This window comes from Atractosteus spatula, chromosome 6, assembly GCF_055471065.1.
Source record: "Atractosteus spatula isolate fAtrSpa1 chromosome 6, fAtrSpa1.hap1, whole genome shotgun sequence".
In the NCBI taxonomy this organism is placed as follows: Eukaryota; Metazoa; Chordata; class Actinopteri; order Semionotiformes; family Lepisosteidae; genus Atractosteus; species Atractosteus spatula.
The window spans coordinates 41,229,793-41,245,473 of NC_142711.1; the positions used below are offsets into that span (position 1 = coordinate 41,229,793).

Consider the following 15,681-nt stretch of genomic DNA (forward strand, 5'->3'; position numbering starts at 1 on the left):
TCCAGAAGGATTTTGATATACTTCCTCATTGAAGATTAACTCTAAAATTGTACACAGGTGTTACAAACTGACAGATGCATCTTACTGACAGGCTAGGAATGCAAATGCAAGGACTCAGTAAACTCCAGGGACAGGCGGAGAAGGCCGAAGTGGTTTAGAAATGTTTAGGACCTGCCAGAGATAGATGTGGAGGAGCGGAGATGTATTGAGATCTGGTTAATAGATAGAAAATTAAAGATTTTCTGATCATTAACCAAATGAAAGAGTACAGGGCGGGTGTGCATGATCCAAGAAAAGGCAAGAAAAGGAGATCAGAGCACAGGCCTCCAGAGTGTCTCAACTGGTACAGGCTTCTCACTAGCCGGGTCACGTAATTAGCTACAGTAACTGAACCTTGAACTCCCCAAGCAGCCGCGCACAACTGGTCTGGCGCAACAGAAAGTAAGGTGGGAACAGGCAGCCAGAGCTCTCCCAGCACCCAACAAAACAGTCACCCCCGTGCCTTCGTGGGCACTTGAAGGCATGCAGTGCTGTCTCTGAGCAATGTGTCTCTTCACCAATCTGATAAATTAATGTCCCTGTGATGTCTTAAAAAATTAGTGGTTTAAAGATGGGCAGGGCTGAGGAATGTACTGTACCTACACTTTCCCATTCTCTCCTGTGTAAGGTCACAGGCTTCCTAGCCATGAGCCAAGATGTGAAAAACACAACTGGCTTGTGTTAGACCCCACCTTCAGTAAGGTCGCTCCAGGGAGCACATAAAAACTCACAAATGGCAAAAGCTTCATGGTCCATATATGATATGGCGTTATTACAGAAATGTCACGTCTTCCAAACGAAAGACTCTAAAGAATTACCAGACTGCTACCAATCACTGACTAAAACTTTGAAACCTTATTTTGAGGTGGTGAATACTTGGGTCAGGATTCCTTGTAGTCTGCTCTGTTTGAGACTAAAAAAGAGAACAGGCTAAAAGTGCTGAACAAAGTCAGCCTAATTAACTTTTTCAGTATCAACAGTGAGCAACAAACCAAATGTCACAATAGAAACGGTGTGGAAGTTATTTTAAATCTGAGAATGGAAGGCACTTCATTAAGCAAAGGGTTGTGAGAGTAGGGAACAAGTAGCCCAGTCATGCTGTTGAAGCTGACATCCTGGAGTCTTTTAAGAAACAACTGAACTTTGTTGATCCTGGGATCTAGTAGCTTCTAAAGACCAAATGGGCAAGATGGACTGAAAGTTCTCCTTTTCTTATAACCTTTATTATGCTCTTATGTTCTTACTTTGTCTTGATAAGAATCACACATTCAATAAGGAGAGGGGACTAGGTTGAAGGGTGAAACTCTCTGAAATGTGTTAGATGTTATGATTTGTTAGATAGGAATAAACCCTACTGCCCCACAGAATTAAATTCCACATTCCAGAAGCATTAAACATGTAAATATACTACTCCCAAAAGGAAAACGCATGACAAATATGGCAAACTAATATGGTAAATATAACCCCTAGCTAATTTGTGATTCACACTTGTACTGCCAGCAAATTCATCTGTCACTTGAAATTACTGTAGGTAATAAAGAAAGTTATTGAAGGATACATTGTAACAACCTACTTGAATTGCAGCTTGAAAGTGAAGAGTGAGTTTGAGCATACATTGGAACACAAGCAGAATGTAAGAGACTTGAATAGGACTTTCTTAGGGTTGCATGACAATATACTGTACAGTAGTTATGTCACAACTACATTGTTGTAACCCACTACACAGAAACACCATTAGTGCACTTCTGAGACAATTCCAATCACAATGTCAATGATATGCAACATTGAAGATGTAACTGTGTTACGGTAGTGTCTGGAATTTTTACTTCATATCTAATCTTTCAGTCTTCCAGCACCAAAGGTTATAAAGATCAACAAAAAATGATCACTCCATTGTGGCACATGGAATGTATACAATGTGTCAAAAGAATGGTGTTGCTTTAATGGCAAGATATAAAATATCTAAATCAGCAAAAAAGTGCAATAAGTTGCAGTATTTTCTATAATACTAAGTGAAAAAAAAAGTTTTAAAGGAGCAAGTAAATGTCACAGTTCAAAAAATAAAATCTCCTGTACTATAAGTGTTATATATTATTGGAACAAGTAATAGGTTTATTCCATACTGGAAAGAGAAGAACACAAAACACAAAGAAAATGTTTCGGCCGTGGAGCCTTCTTCAGGTGTATTGTTACATTATTATTGTTATATTTAATCATTGTCAGTTGGTTTATCTGGTTTCCTTGAAGAACTTCCTATATGAAAAAAAAACATGTTTTTAAGACTTACAGAATTTGTAACAGCTGACAAATATCATTTAGACTTCTGTGTTGGGAAAGACAGGAAATAATTTTTCATTTTCGTTCCAAAGTTCATTCAAACCCACTCAACTGCTGGGTTTTTCTGCAGAGATTTTGTGCAGTATGTGCCCACTTTATGTTTACATTCATTGTCCAAGCCCGGAATACAATCTAACTGGAGAGTGTCAGCATCCAAATCATATATACTGTACTTATTTTGGGTTGAATATACTGGCTTCCTTGAGAAATTTGTGAGCTGATTGAAAGAAACAGGTTTTCTTTTTCATTTGATCTGGGATGAAGTATGCAATCTATTCTTCACTGTTTTACATCAGGGGTTTTAAAACATCTGATTTGTCTGCCTGTACCATGCATTTGCTGTTCCAGTGCTTGGTACATGTCTATTATTTCTTCATTTTTATTGTGTTTCTCCTGGACTATAACTTTATGACTCTCAAAACCACTGTATTTGATTAATCAGATTCTTGCAAAGCATTCCAATGTGAAAGAAGAGTTTCTAAATCTACTTTGTAAATGCTCTCAGTTTTTTTAAAATCATTGTATTCTGTGACTACACTACTGTAGTGAAATTTGTATTTCTTTTTCCATAAAGGTGGGTAAGAACTAATGTACAGTATTTGGAATTCTATTCTGCTGCATCATATACCTGGCTTTGGAGGTAGAGCACAGCCTCTCTGTTCAACTGGATCTCTCAAAAGCTCATAAAGCATATTTTCACACTTGGACAATGTATAAAAACCCTTTTCAAGGTTTTTTGAAGGTTGCATGGTCAAGAAAAGCTCTAGGCCCTAGAAATGATGCCAACATTCAACAGGTAGATAAGGGTCATGATCCTTCATCTACAACACTCAGAACACTGCCCACCTACCTAAGAATCCACCTGCAAACAGTCATTAACACTTTATGTGAACATTTATGACCAAATGGCTTTATGATTTGTATTTACATCTCGTGTGAGACATTATTTAAACATAGTGACAGGATTGGAAATGTTGGATGACTGAGTTGGGCACACTGAGTTAGGAATGATTCATGTATAATATAGTTATTGTATTGCGAACAATGCACTATTTTGCTATTTCATGCAGTTTGTTTCCAGGGGATAAGATGTATAATGAAAGGGTAATCTAAGCATAGGAGCACAAAATAATATTTATCCCTGAAAACACAAAAAGGTAAGTTACATTCCACAATCATGGATATCAAGTGAAGTATGCAAGGAGGACAGTATGCCATAATTATTATTAACAAAAAATAACAGGAATCTTTCTGAGAACCTCAATACTGCTTGTGGTCACCTTGAACTACAGCACAGGCCTGGATACAGTGGCACGTGCTCCTTGCCAAGAAATCTGGTTTTGCTAGACTCTGCTCCTTTTGGAAAAAACACTGATATTCTATACACTATATATCTTATACACAGGTGAACCATACAGTACATTTTTTTAAGTGTGTGTATAATGAGATACAAAACAGAACTAACTGCTGACAAATGTTTATTCTGGCAGCCAAGCATGATGGTTATGTCTGCAACATAACAAAGTCTGTGGTGTATTGCAGAGTTGTGAGCTACTACAGTATGTGCTGATTCCCAAAACTAAACTGAAGTAAAAAAAATCATAACTGAGAGGGAATATCCTGGGTTTCACTGTAGTGTACAGTAATATTACAGAACAAAAAAGTTTGTAATAAAAAAATCCAAGTCTGGCATCCAAAAAAATATCTGACATAATTCTAAATATTTTCCAGACTTCAAATGCAGTATTCTGTAGCACTTAAATGCTTAATATTATACAGAGCAGATGATCAGATAAGCAGGCCACCATTTTTTACTTTAGAGCCAGTACCTATAGATATTAGCTAGATGGGCTGAATGGCTTTCTTTCATTCTTCCTATGTTTGTAATAATTCCATAAACTGAAAAACAAATGGATATCTAAGTAAGTCCAGAAAGAATCGTTGACATTATTCTTTAAATTGCTCTACACACATTTGAAATTCTTTGATATAACTGGTTCCACTGGCACAAAACAGTAGTGGTACTAATCTTAAGCAGATGTTGGATTCTGCTATTACAATGGAATCTTAAAGGTGACTTCAGCAAATTATTATTTAACAACGAAAGCATAAGAACTGTAGTGTTGCTTCTCATACATACTTTACACTTTGGTAAAGCTATCATTTTTAATTGCAACAAAAATGACTAATATCTGGGATGTAACAGAATTGCTCCTAGATTGGTACCTGAGAGGTTATTACTCGGACGACCTCCATACACTCATAGTTTTGATAATAACAGCAGGCAGCTAAATCAAAGAGTATCTTTTTATTTAATAACCTTGGCACAGTGTCATAATTAGATTAGTGTACAAGACTGCAAGATTAGTGATTTAGAAATTCCCTTATGCTCTGAACAGATGCCCCTTTTTTCTGTGATTAAAGAGGTCACCAAGTGTGAAGCACTTTTTTTTCTCGTTTGGCCTCCACTCAAGTGCCTGTTAGCGTTTTTCAAGCCATGCACTTTATAGGAGGCTCACAGGTGGAGTGGTTCACGTGGTCAGTGAGTCAGTCAAGGCTATTTGTGGTTATTACCCTCACTGTAAATCTTCTGGACTGTTTTCTGTGAGTTCTTCCCTGGGGCAGCTTAAAATAATTTGAGGAACAGGTCCTCTTTGACCAAAGCTGGAAATGCAGAATGCAATAAAAAACTTACAGCAGACTGGCTCTCTTCTGATATAGGTGAAAGCAAATACTTTCAAATATGTACTTCTTAACTATCAGAACAATTGTCCTCTTTATTTTAAACGCATCATCAAATTGCTACAAAAAAAAACGATGCACCTCCTTACAAAAAGCTAAGTTTTGACAATGGTGTGTTTTATGAAGGAAAATCTCTATGGTAACCCTTCCTGAATAAGAGAAGGTATTAATTATACCTTATGTCTGCATTTATGCCACTCAGATTTATCACTTTGCACAATCAATATGTTAAGGTCCATTGTGTGGTCAAGTGTCCTATTAAAAGTAAAAGTGCTAAACTGATGCCAATTATGTGGTTGATGGCTGTCAACTGGCTTTGTTTTCATTCCTCAGAAGTGAAAAATGAAATATTGCAAAAGAAAGATCCAAACCTGTTCTTAGAAACTTGAAACTACAAAATATGAAAAAGGGGAAAAATAAACAAGACTCATAAGAATAATAACTCAGACTTCCAACCATCTCATTAGAAAGTTAAATGTGAACAGCAAAAAAACATTAGAATGGCGCAAGCTAAGCGATTTTTTTTGCTTTTACAGTTTGAAGCCACATTCATTTAAAACCACTTATTTGGAATACTGTATTGGAAAGCATGCAGAAAACAAGAAAATATTCAGTTACTCGGTATATATACCACCAGTCTCGGAGCTTGGTAATGAAGTTTAAGATCATGTTTAATTACTTAAAAGGGATGTAAACAATTTTGCTTTTATGAAGTTTCAAAAAAAGTTAAATAGAAGCTTAATGCAGCTTCAAAAGTCTGGTTGTGCCTCTCTAAAGAAGTCAGTGCCCCAGTTATGTACAGTACAAAGACCTTTCAGAACTCTAGGGGATCCTGGTTGGCAGCAGCGATTGGTACTGGTGTGGAACTTGGTGAAACTTGGTGCTTGGACATATTCAACAAGAAAAACTAAAGCTTGCAGGAGGGCAACCCAACAGCAGCCCCCTGGTCCTGCTGACACAGCTGGGCCAGGGTACAGAACCCAGGCTCTGGAGCTCAGGGGCATATAAGGTTGCAGGGAAGAAATCATAACAAGCACAGGAAACAGATCAGCACACTTCAGGTTTTACACCATCCCCCGGGAGGCTGTCTTTTCCAAAATGCAGATGTTAAGGAAAAAAAAACCTCTAAACCTCAGACCTCTCTCTCCAGTTCTCTTCGCCTAAGTAAACTAAGACAACAAACTGAAGCAGAACTTTTTTTTGTACTTATTTTTCCTGCCAGGTATCAGGGGATGACATTAAGGAAAGATTTTGAATCACTCCTTTGAAATACAGGATACAGGAGGTATTAATTTAATTCACGTGGTGGGCCACTCCGGCAGGTCAAGGTTTAAAGGTGAATACCCTGTTCAGTCAGAAATGCTCTGTCTTGCGCCCAGTTTCCACTTGCCACTGACAAGGATATAAAAGCTCTCCCATTAAGTGTCCGTGAACCCCAGAGTCACGTGGTGAAAGCAATCCTCATTCCAGCTTCCACATACAAAATGTAATTTTTTTATCAAGAGATAACTCTGAGAAGGCTGCAGTTCAGCAAAAGCAAACATGTTTACTTTGAATCAGAGGGATATGCTAAAAAAAAATCAGAAAAACAAATTAACTTGAGTATGGTATACACTAACAAAAATGAAGATAAATTATGATTTATTACAAAATGATAGGCAATGTTACTTTCTTATAAAGCACCCATCTTCAAATTAAAGATCTTCCTAACTGATATCTGAATGAATTGAACAGACGTTCGTGCGAGTACTGTACTGTAGTACTGTAGCTAACTGTAATACACTGCTCTAGTTAAACTGTACACACAACCACACAGCATCCAAAGATTACTAGTCTAGATCACGTGGAAAGGTGCCTTCTGCCTCAACAAAACTCATCACATTTAAACTTTTTTTAGTTTTCTCAAGGAATAACAAATGTGTTAAAGGAGAAATCATTAACGTCTAATATGTTCAGTTATTTTTCATGGAACCTATTCTTCATTGTTTGCAGTCCCATACATTTCCCTTTTATCCTTTTCTGGATAATTGCTATTACAATTAGTTCCTAAAATAAACTGACTAACAAATGTTAATGAGATAAACTGTCTGAAGGCTAGGAAAGACTATATATATATATCAGATTTTATTTTTTTCTGTCATAAGTTGCTGTAACTAAGCTAGTGAAATCCACAAATACATTCAACATACATACAAGATGAAAAACCTTTCTTGATAAAGCAAGAGTAATTGCTTTCCATTAAGACTTTTACATTCTGTAAATTGTTAAGTTCTGGTCAAAACTGATGATACTGTAACAAGAATTATTATACAGTACAAAGCAATTACTAATTAAGCTTGCTTGGTGAAAAAAACGCCCTCTGTTGTATCTGAATATTGTCTACAATTTGTCTTCATACGACCCTGATTCTACATGTGACTCAGAGTAAAAAAACAGGCAATGGTGAATGAAATTTTTAAGTGTTACCATGTGTACGTTCCTTTGTAATTCAACAATTGTTTTAGGTTAGGTCAGCTGGTGGTAATAAAAAATACAGCACAACAGTTGCCAGGTGATTTCACAAGCCAAGAACACCAGGGATGATCTGAGTTTAAGTGTTCTGGTTTAAGTGTTTACTTTCGTTTTATGTTATTGTTTTTTAAATTTTCCACAGGTCTAAAGTTCATTTAAATAAACTCTAAAAGCACTAACATTGGCTCCCTTCTTCCTTTTTTATCGTTGTCAGAGCCACAGCCAAGTCACAGATCAAAATAAACAGGATAGTTTCTCTTCCAAGATATTTTAATGACTGGGATGGCCAAGTCTGAAGTCCATACTGTCATTTTCCACCAGCCATGGAACAAAACAATTTCTCCCTTTTATTTGTTACATTTCTCATGCTCTGTACACATACTGTACAGTTGCGTATTTCATAAATGAGGAATCACGACAATCCTTCCTGAAATCGTTGAGGAGCTTCTGCAAACACTAAACACTTCTTCAAGAATCTTTAAATATATTTTCTAATTTTACTTAACTTTTTGCTCTGATTGTGGATTCTATGTGCTTGTAAATGTTTACACACTCTAAAAAGACTTAGAATGATTAATTGTGGAAGTACTGTACATGTATTCCCTCAAGAGAACTTCACCCTTACTTCCAGCACTGTCCATTTTAAGACCATGACTAAAGTCAAAGAACCACTCAAGGCCAGGACATTGCTGGCTGTGCCTGACACCGATTTCCATACTTGTATACTGTAGATAACATTAAGTGTTTTGAGTGGAATTCCTATTGGATTGTCTGTGTACTACAGTTATGCCCCATTGTTCTGTGTAATCTTTGAGCTAAATTAAATTAAAAGGACAAAGTTCTACACATGTATATGATTGTGAGAAAAAATATTGTTTTACTTGTATGTACTGTATAATGCATTCTAATGTATGTGATGCAATTTTGGTACTGATAATTAAAATGAAAAAATAGTAAAACATTAAATATCCATCAGATTCTAACAGGTATGTCAGAAATATTTTGGATTTAAAAAATACTGTGAAGGATGCTTATCAAAATAAATAATATAATTTATTTTACCAGCCAGAAAATCCTCACCTCTGGAACAGGAGCAGACTAACTGAAATTATTTACCTATTTGAATGCTCAAGTTATGATCTTCAACAACAGTTTAAAAATAGTCCATGTATCTGAGGTACAGTATATAATCTAATTAAGCAGGCCATACATAACTGTGTATGGAAACCTTAATTTTTACACAATAAGCAGTTCCAGGACTGTAAATTGTAAAAACCTACACATCAATTTATTTAATTACATACAAACTAAGACCAATAGACTGTCTCCCTCAGTAAGGCAGCAATTAAGGTGCAAAATAATTTCATAGTTTTAGGTTCATATTAAATTACACATTGGACTCACTAGCAAACTGCAAATAACAAACCCAAAAGCTTGAATTTTCTTCTCATAAGTTCTTTGCCTTTATCCACCACAGTGCTGCTGTAAAGTACTGAGTTTGTAATTTTCAATAGGCAGGTACAGTAGGTTGAAATTCTAATTTAATCTAAATACAGGTATACAGTTAATCTGTACTTTGAAATGCCAACATACTCTGTTTATAATAACAGTGACAGAAATAACACCTTTTCATGAGCTTGTTTATCAGAAAAGATGACCTATATAGACTCAAAGGCACTTTACACAAAAAAAAATCAATAATTTGGTTTTCTTCCGTTAAAAAGTGACTTGTTTGACCGGATAACATGAACCTCACAAAAAATATGCTTTCAAACAGGTGAGAATTTATTCAGTGTCCAAAAGAAATCCTTGCCCTGCGACTAAACAAAAGTTCATTAATTAGCACAGGATGGTGAAATTTTTACTAATGCTATTGATTATTTTGTGGGTAGAAGACAACAGAAAACACATAACAGAAGAGACTGATATCGGAATGAATTGATCAGTGCTATGTGAATGTGTATACGCCATACTTTGGCTGCTGAATTATGTTTGATCTGCAGTCTACTTACCAAACCTCTTGTATCCAAAGGACTGCACTTCCTCTTCATCTGCAAAGTCGTCTGCCGAGATAGAATTACAAACAAATATGAAGTGACGGTGAAGGCCAAGCGCAGGCTAACATCAGAGAAGAGTGTTCAGCCATTCAGACAGCATTAGACTCTTGTGCACGCTCACTGATAGATACCACAATAAAAGCGTGTTACATGTAACAATGATTTTGTGGGTCACTAATTTGATAAGAACAGATATAACAAAAAAATTGTATGTTTCTGCTAATAAACTCAACTTTTATTCAGTACCCCCCACCCCTTCAATATATCATTGACTCCTTGTATTGCTCGTTATCCTTTGGTGACACTTAACATCTTTAACAGTAGCAGTTGTTAACCTTGGACAGGAGTTCAGAGCCCTGGGACTAAAGTATAGAAATAGAATTATTACTGCAATATGGCCACCAAAAGTGTTGAGAGTCTACAGACAAAAATATTCTAGTAGCCCACCAAAAACTCTCTCCATCTATCTATCCATTATCAGAACTCCTCTTAATGGCACCCTGGAGCCTATTATAAAGTCAAAGAGCTCAAGGTGGAATTACAACTTGGTCGGGACACTAGTCCATTGCAGAGCACACCAACACACACAAGCAAATAGGAACTCTTGTGAACTTGTGAAGACAGCACGCAAACTCCACAAAAACAAGAACCAATATATTCTCATAATAAGTTTTATTTTTAAGCACCTTCCCAAACCCAAAAACACTCTACATAGTGATAAAGAAAAAGACAAAAATGCAATAAAAGTAAAAGAAAAAATAAGAATTTACAAGATAAGCTGCAGGGCAATCAGACACAGGCCCTCATAAAAAGATGAGTTTTGAGTTAAGATAGATTATAGAATATACAGAATATTAGAATAGAATTCTTTATTGCCACACAATATTTGGTGGAATTTGCTTTCAGTACAGCAAGAGAACACAGATAAGGCAGAAACACAAAACATACAACATTAAAATATATATATAAATAAAATATATAAATATATATAAATTAAAATGAAAAAACAAGCAAAACAATCATATACACGTGTAAACAGTTACCTTACATTTGGTAACAGAATGGTAAAGGAGATACTCATGGGAGGCTAATAGCTGAAGTGGGAGAGTTCAAAGTTTGTATGGCAGTAGGAAAGAAGCTAAGATTAAGGTGGGCAGTTCTTCATAGGATCAATTTAAAGCATTTACCTGAAGGGAGGCGCTAAACAAGATTAAGAGCTGTATGAGAGGTGTCTGAAATAATCTTGGAAGTATAATTGGAAGTACGGAAGGGTTTTCAGAGACTTTTAGTTTTGAGGCTTTGAACTTGATCTTTTTAGCATTTCCTTTTCTAAACTTGTTCAAATTCCCTACCAAACTGTGATTAAAGCTGTTAAAATACTTTGAATTATGGCTAAAACAGACTAATATGTTGCCTGAGAAAGTACATCCTCTGCTGTGCCTTCTAAACTCTATTTCATCTGTGTTGGTGCCCCGTTTAAGATAGTCACTTACTGTACATATTTCCCAAGAATTTGGAGGAGTTTGTGGTCACTATAGAATGGCCATCAATGATGATGGTGAGTTTATGTCCCAGACACATTTAAAGTCAATAATGATTTCCTTAGTTTTGAATGCATTGAGTTGAAGGCCGTTATCAGAACACGAGGTTGTACCCCAGTTTATAACCTGTTGGCATGGAGTTTCGTCATTATCAGAAGTAAGGGCAATAACAGAAGTATCATCTGGATAATTAAATATCTTAACGAAGTCAACCCGAGATGTGAAGTTGTAAAAAGGGAAATAAGACACAGAGATACTGTAGGACATTGAGCCTTGGGAAGCACCTGTACTAAGAGTCAAAGGGTAAGATGTCCTGTTATTCACTTTTACCATTTGTTAGAGGCACATCAGAAAGTCCAGAATCCAATGATGCATAACAAAGTTGATGTTCAAATCCAGCCATTTATTATGTGATTTATGTGCGTTAATGGTGTTGAAGGCCAAACTAAATCCAAAGAAAAGGATATGAATATAGGAAGTTGGTTTTTCCAAATTCTGGAATGTACAATGGAGATCCAGGTTAACAGTGTCAGATTTTGAGAGTCAAAGAATTTGTCTCTCAAAGAGTCAGAGGAACTGCATTCCATAACAATGGATCAGAGACAACAAGCACAAAGGTCCCAAGATTCAGTCTTAGTTACAGTGAGCAAAGGACCAGCCTCAAGTGAACGGAACCTGTGGGAGGGAGAGTCAACATAGAGGAGTTCAGAGATGTATGATGGAGCCAGATTATTTAAAGCCTTACAGATTTAAGTGTAGGAGTGTTTTGCTGTTCATTTAGTGATGTTACAGTATATCATCTAAGGATTTATAAGGATTTCAAAAGCACACTGAAAAGGTAGTGTATTACAGTGTTACACACTCTGTTTCAACAAAAAAAAAAACTATATTCCAATGTAGTAGAAGATGGATGTGCTTTCCTAAAAGGTTTTTACAATAAATTAGGAGTAGAAGTCTCAATCAATGGCCATGAAACAGCACACACCATCATGTACAGTATGTAAGTACATGACAGGGTGGTTGAAATAAAAAGTAGAAGACACAAAAGCTCTCCTGGACAAGGGCTAGAGAGAATGGCAAATAAAAGACACACTTTCAAAGTGTAAAATAACAGCTGTTTCATTCCATGCATTCAATCAAACGATCCACATTAGCTTGAGTCATTAGCTGGGGTGGTCTCACCATAAAAGACAATCCAATTTCATACTGTCCAAAACGGGGTAACCACACTTTCATGTGGCTTTGGGATTCATCAAAACCTATGGAGTGATTTTGCATGGCTTACATCTTACTGTCAGCGGCAGAGTGAGAATACAGCACAAGTGTTTCCTATAAGAGAACGGATTCACTGCCACCAGAAAAGTTTGTTAACTGCATGTTCAGGCCACCAAGAAATTTGGCATTTGAGAACCCTCATGTTTAATTGGCCAGCTTAGCAAAAAATGCACAGTTCTTCATAGCTTTCCCACAGTTCATAAACCTGCTTTATTTAAACATGCTTTATTAGCAGCACATTTCTCTGCAAGAAAAACTAACTTGTCACGAAAGACAAGGAAATTTCCATTCCAACATGGTGTGCTATACTGCCCTAGCAGGGCAGTTAAAGTTGTTTGTGACCTGATTCTCTAACTTTGTTGAATTCCTTTTATTTCCATGAGAAAAAACTGTTTCTAAAAACAGCTGCGCTTCATGTCCTGGTAGGTGGTGATAGAAGAGCACAGTGGGGCATCACTCCCATGAGAAAGATCTGCTTCTCACTCTAGGAGAGACTAGTGAGAGTCCATTTCATAGCACATGAATGAGGGACAAAAAAAGATTTGAAGATCATACATCCAGAATAACACATGCATATATACTGTATACATATATCTATGCTAAAAGGCTGAAATAAAGTGGAAGTTAGTTTAATCTTTAACTATACAATTGGTTTGCATCCATGCTGTATGGTATGTTTATATGATTAACTTATTATTATGCACATAAGTGCATAAGTAACATATGACATTTCCCAGAAAGATTTTCTCAGTTTTTAAACAAATGCAGTCTCTCACTTTTCTTTTTATATCCTCCAATTTATTATATGGAGGTTATTTCTGTTATTTCTGTTTTTTCTTGTGTGTGGACATGGTTTTTTTCAATGTATCCACACAGCTGGAAATCACAAGTTGTTGTTCCACTTAGCTCACTGCTATGACTCTCTTAATGGCTTGGAAGAGATGAGCTGTGTGCATGCCTTCTTCTGAAAAGTACAATGTCAGTTAGAGTTATCAAATTCTTATTCACACTGTAAGTTAATATCAGCTGAAGTACATAAAGTATATAAGTATATAAGTGAAGTATATTCATAATAAAAAAACACTGCAAATTAACAGGTGCCATGGATACTCTGACTGACATAGGATCCCCTATTCCTGACAGTCGTCAATGAATTGATTGAATTTTGATCTCAGAAAGCTAAATCAACAGCCCAGACTTGACTCACTAATGTCTGAACTATAACACTCAACTTTCACTCATAAACAAGTACTTTACTGGTTGAACCACCATCTTAGAGCCCCAGCTGAAAGATTCTAAACCCTGGCTTATAAATGTTTCACCTTTTCTGAAAACAAAACACATATACAGTATTTCACATTAATAACATCATTTTCTTTATTCAGTTTCATAATACCGCAGTTCTTTTTTTTATATTTTATGCACACAGCAAATAGTTTCTATTGATCTATTAATTGCTTGGTATTTCAGTTTGTGGGAACATCACTCATTAAACTGAAGTCAATGCACTTTTTAACTAGACAAAAAAGTTTGTGGAATCAGATTTTACAGTACTAAGCAAGCAACATCCAGAAGAAGCAACAGAATGAAGTTTAGAGAGACCTGTAAAAATAAAAATTGGGGTGTCTGTGTTTATTTTGAGTAATACATGCATTTAATGTCACTCAAACAAATTTATCTCAGTAAAGAATACAGGAACCACAATTTCTGCAAACCAGCAAAAAATGGTAAATGTTTTCATTTACTGAGAAAACCATCCTACATTGATGCTCTATGGCACAACCAATTCAATAACACACTGTGACAGCTGATGAACAGTTTTTTAGCCAGTCTTCCTTTTCACTTTAAAATGAAGTTGAAGATCATAACATACTGTATACTGTATGTACATACACATCTGAAATTGATTTAAGAAAGCTGACTATGCCTTTGTTGCTAAGGAAATTCTATTATTTTGCCCTGGATTAATGTTTCTATTTGTAGTAAAAGAGTGAATGTCCTGAAGCTGGTGGGCGTGTGCAAAAAATACAAATTAGGTTAATTTAACAGTTAAACTAGGAGTCTACGTGTTGAGTTACTGCTATATTTCATTGGGACCTGGCAGTAATATAAAAAATAAAATTTTGAAATTGCACTTGTCATGTACATATTTATGGAAACCTGTTTCATATTATAAAAAATAGTAGATATTATAGAGACAGTTAAAGGTGATAGTTAATTCTCATCTTGCTGGCTTTCTTTTGGCATGTTTGACCATGGGATTGATCAGTCATTTCTGTAACATTTAATAATAACAGTATTATTATAATAATTATTGTGGGTGGCATACTGGCACAGTGGATGCAGTGGTTAGCATTCCTGCTTTGCAACACAGGAGCCCTGGGTTTAATTATTATGGAGTTTGTACAATAAGGTAAAAACATAAATATACACCCTTAAGATTTTATCGTTTAACATATTGAGATATATTTGACCTTCACCTAGTCCTCACCAAGTCCTATTGGCAGATTAAACTAATTTGATTTGACAAATTACACACAAAAATTATGAAAGCTTATCAGCACCACAGAGAATAAATTACTTATTGCATTTAAACAAGATATTGTTTATGTTAAAACAAGATCATTTTGCATTAAAATTAGATAGTGCTGCTTACGCATCACTGGCTTGTGTGAGGTCCTGCAATTGTTTTTCATTCAGGTATCTCTTTACATTCATGTAAAACCAACACAGAAATGCTGTTTCTTCTCTTTTCAAATGACATGTTTCTTGCATTTTGCTGTTTAATTCCAAATTCAACTGTATCTGATGTATTCATAGGCTACTTTGATGCATATTTAATGATTGACCAACAATATGAGTGACAGTATCAGGAAGGCAACAGTTTAATTCTTACTGTTAAGTCACCATAAATGTATTCTATTCAATGTTTAAAGATTAGACAAAAACCCAGTACATGTTTTTGTAGTTTCACATTAAGAATAAAATGAATTTGTAAATCCGTTTCTTTTCTGCTTTTTTACAGAAATGGTGAAAAAGACATTTGTTTAACCCAGGATCACAGGATGTTCTACTTCATGTACAGTACACACGACATCACAAGTGCTTCTTTAGATTAATTCATTTGCACAAAGAGGAGTGTGACTCTTCCTTTGTTAATGCCAATGCTAGAACAATAA

General features: G+C 35.7%; 1 protein-coding gene across 1 annotated transcript in view; it reads right to left on the reverse strand.

Annotated features, from left to right (window-relative positions):
• colec12 (collectin subfamily member 12) overlaps positions 1–15,681 on the reverse strand; it is a 126,083-nt gene that overhangs the window by 99,214 nt on the left and 11,188 nt on the right. Inside the window, exon 2 of the mRNA XM_088918159.1 lies at positions 9,642–9,692. Coding sequence (XP_088774285.1) covers positions 9,642–9,692 — 51 coding nt within the window. The remainder of the gene's footprint in view (positions 1–9,641; positions 9,693–15,681) is intronic.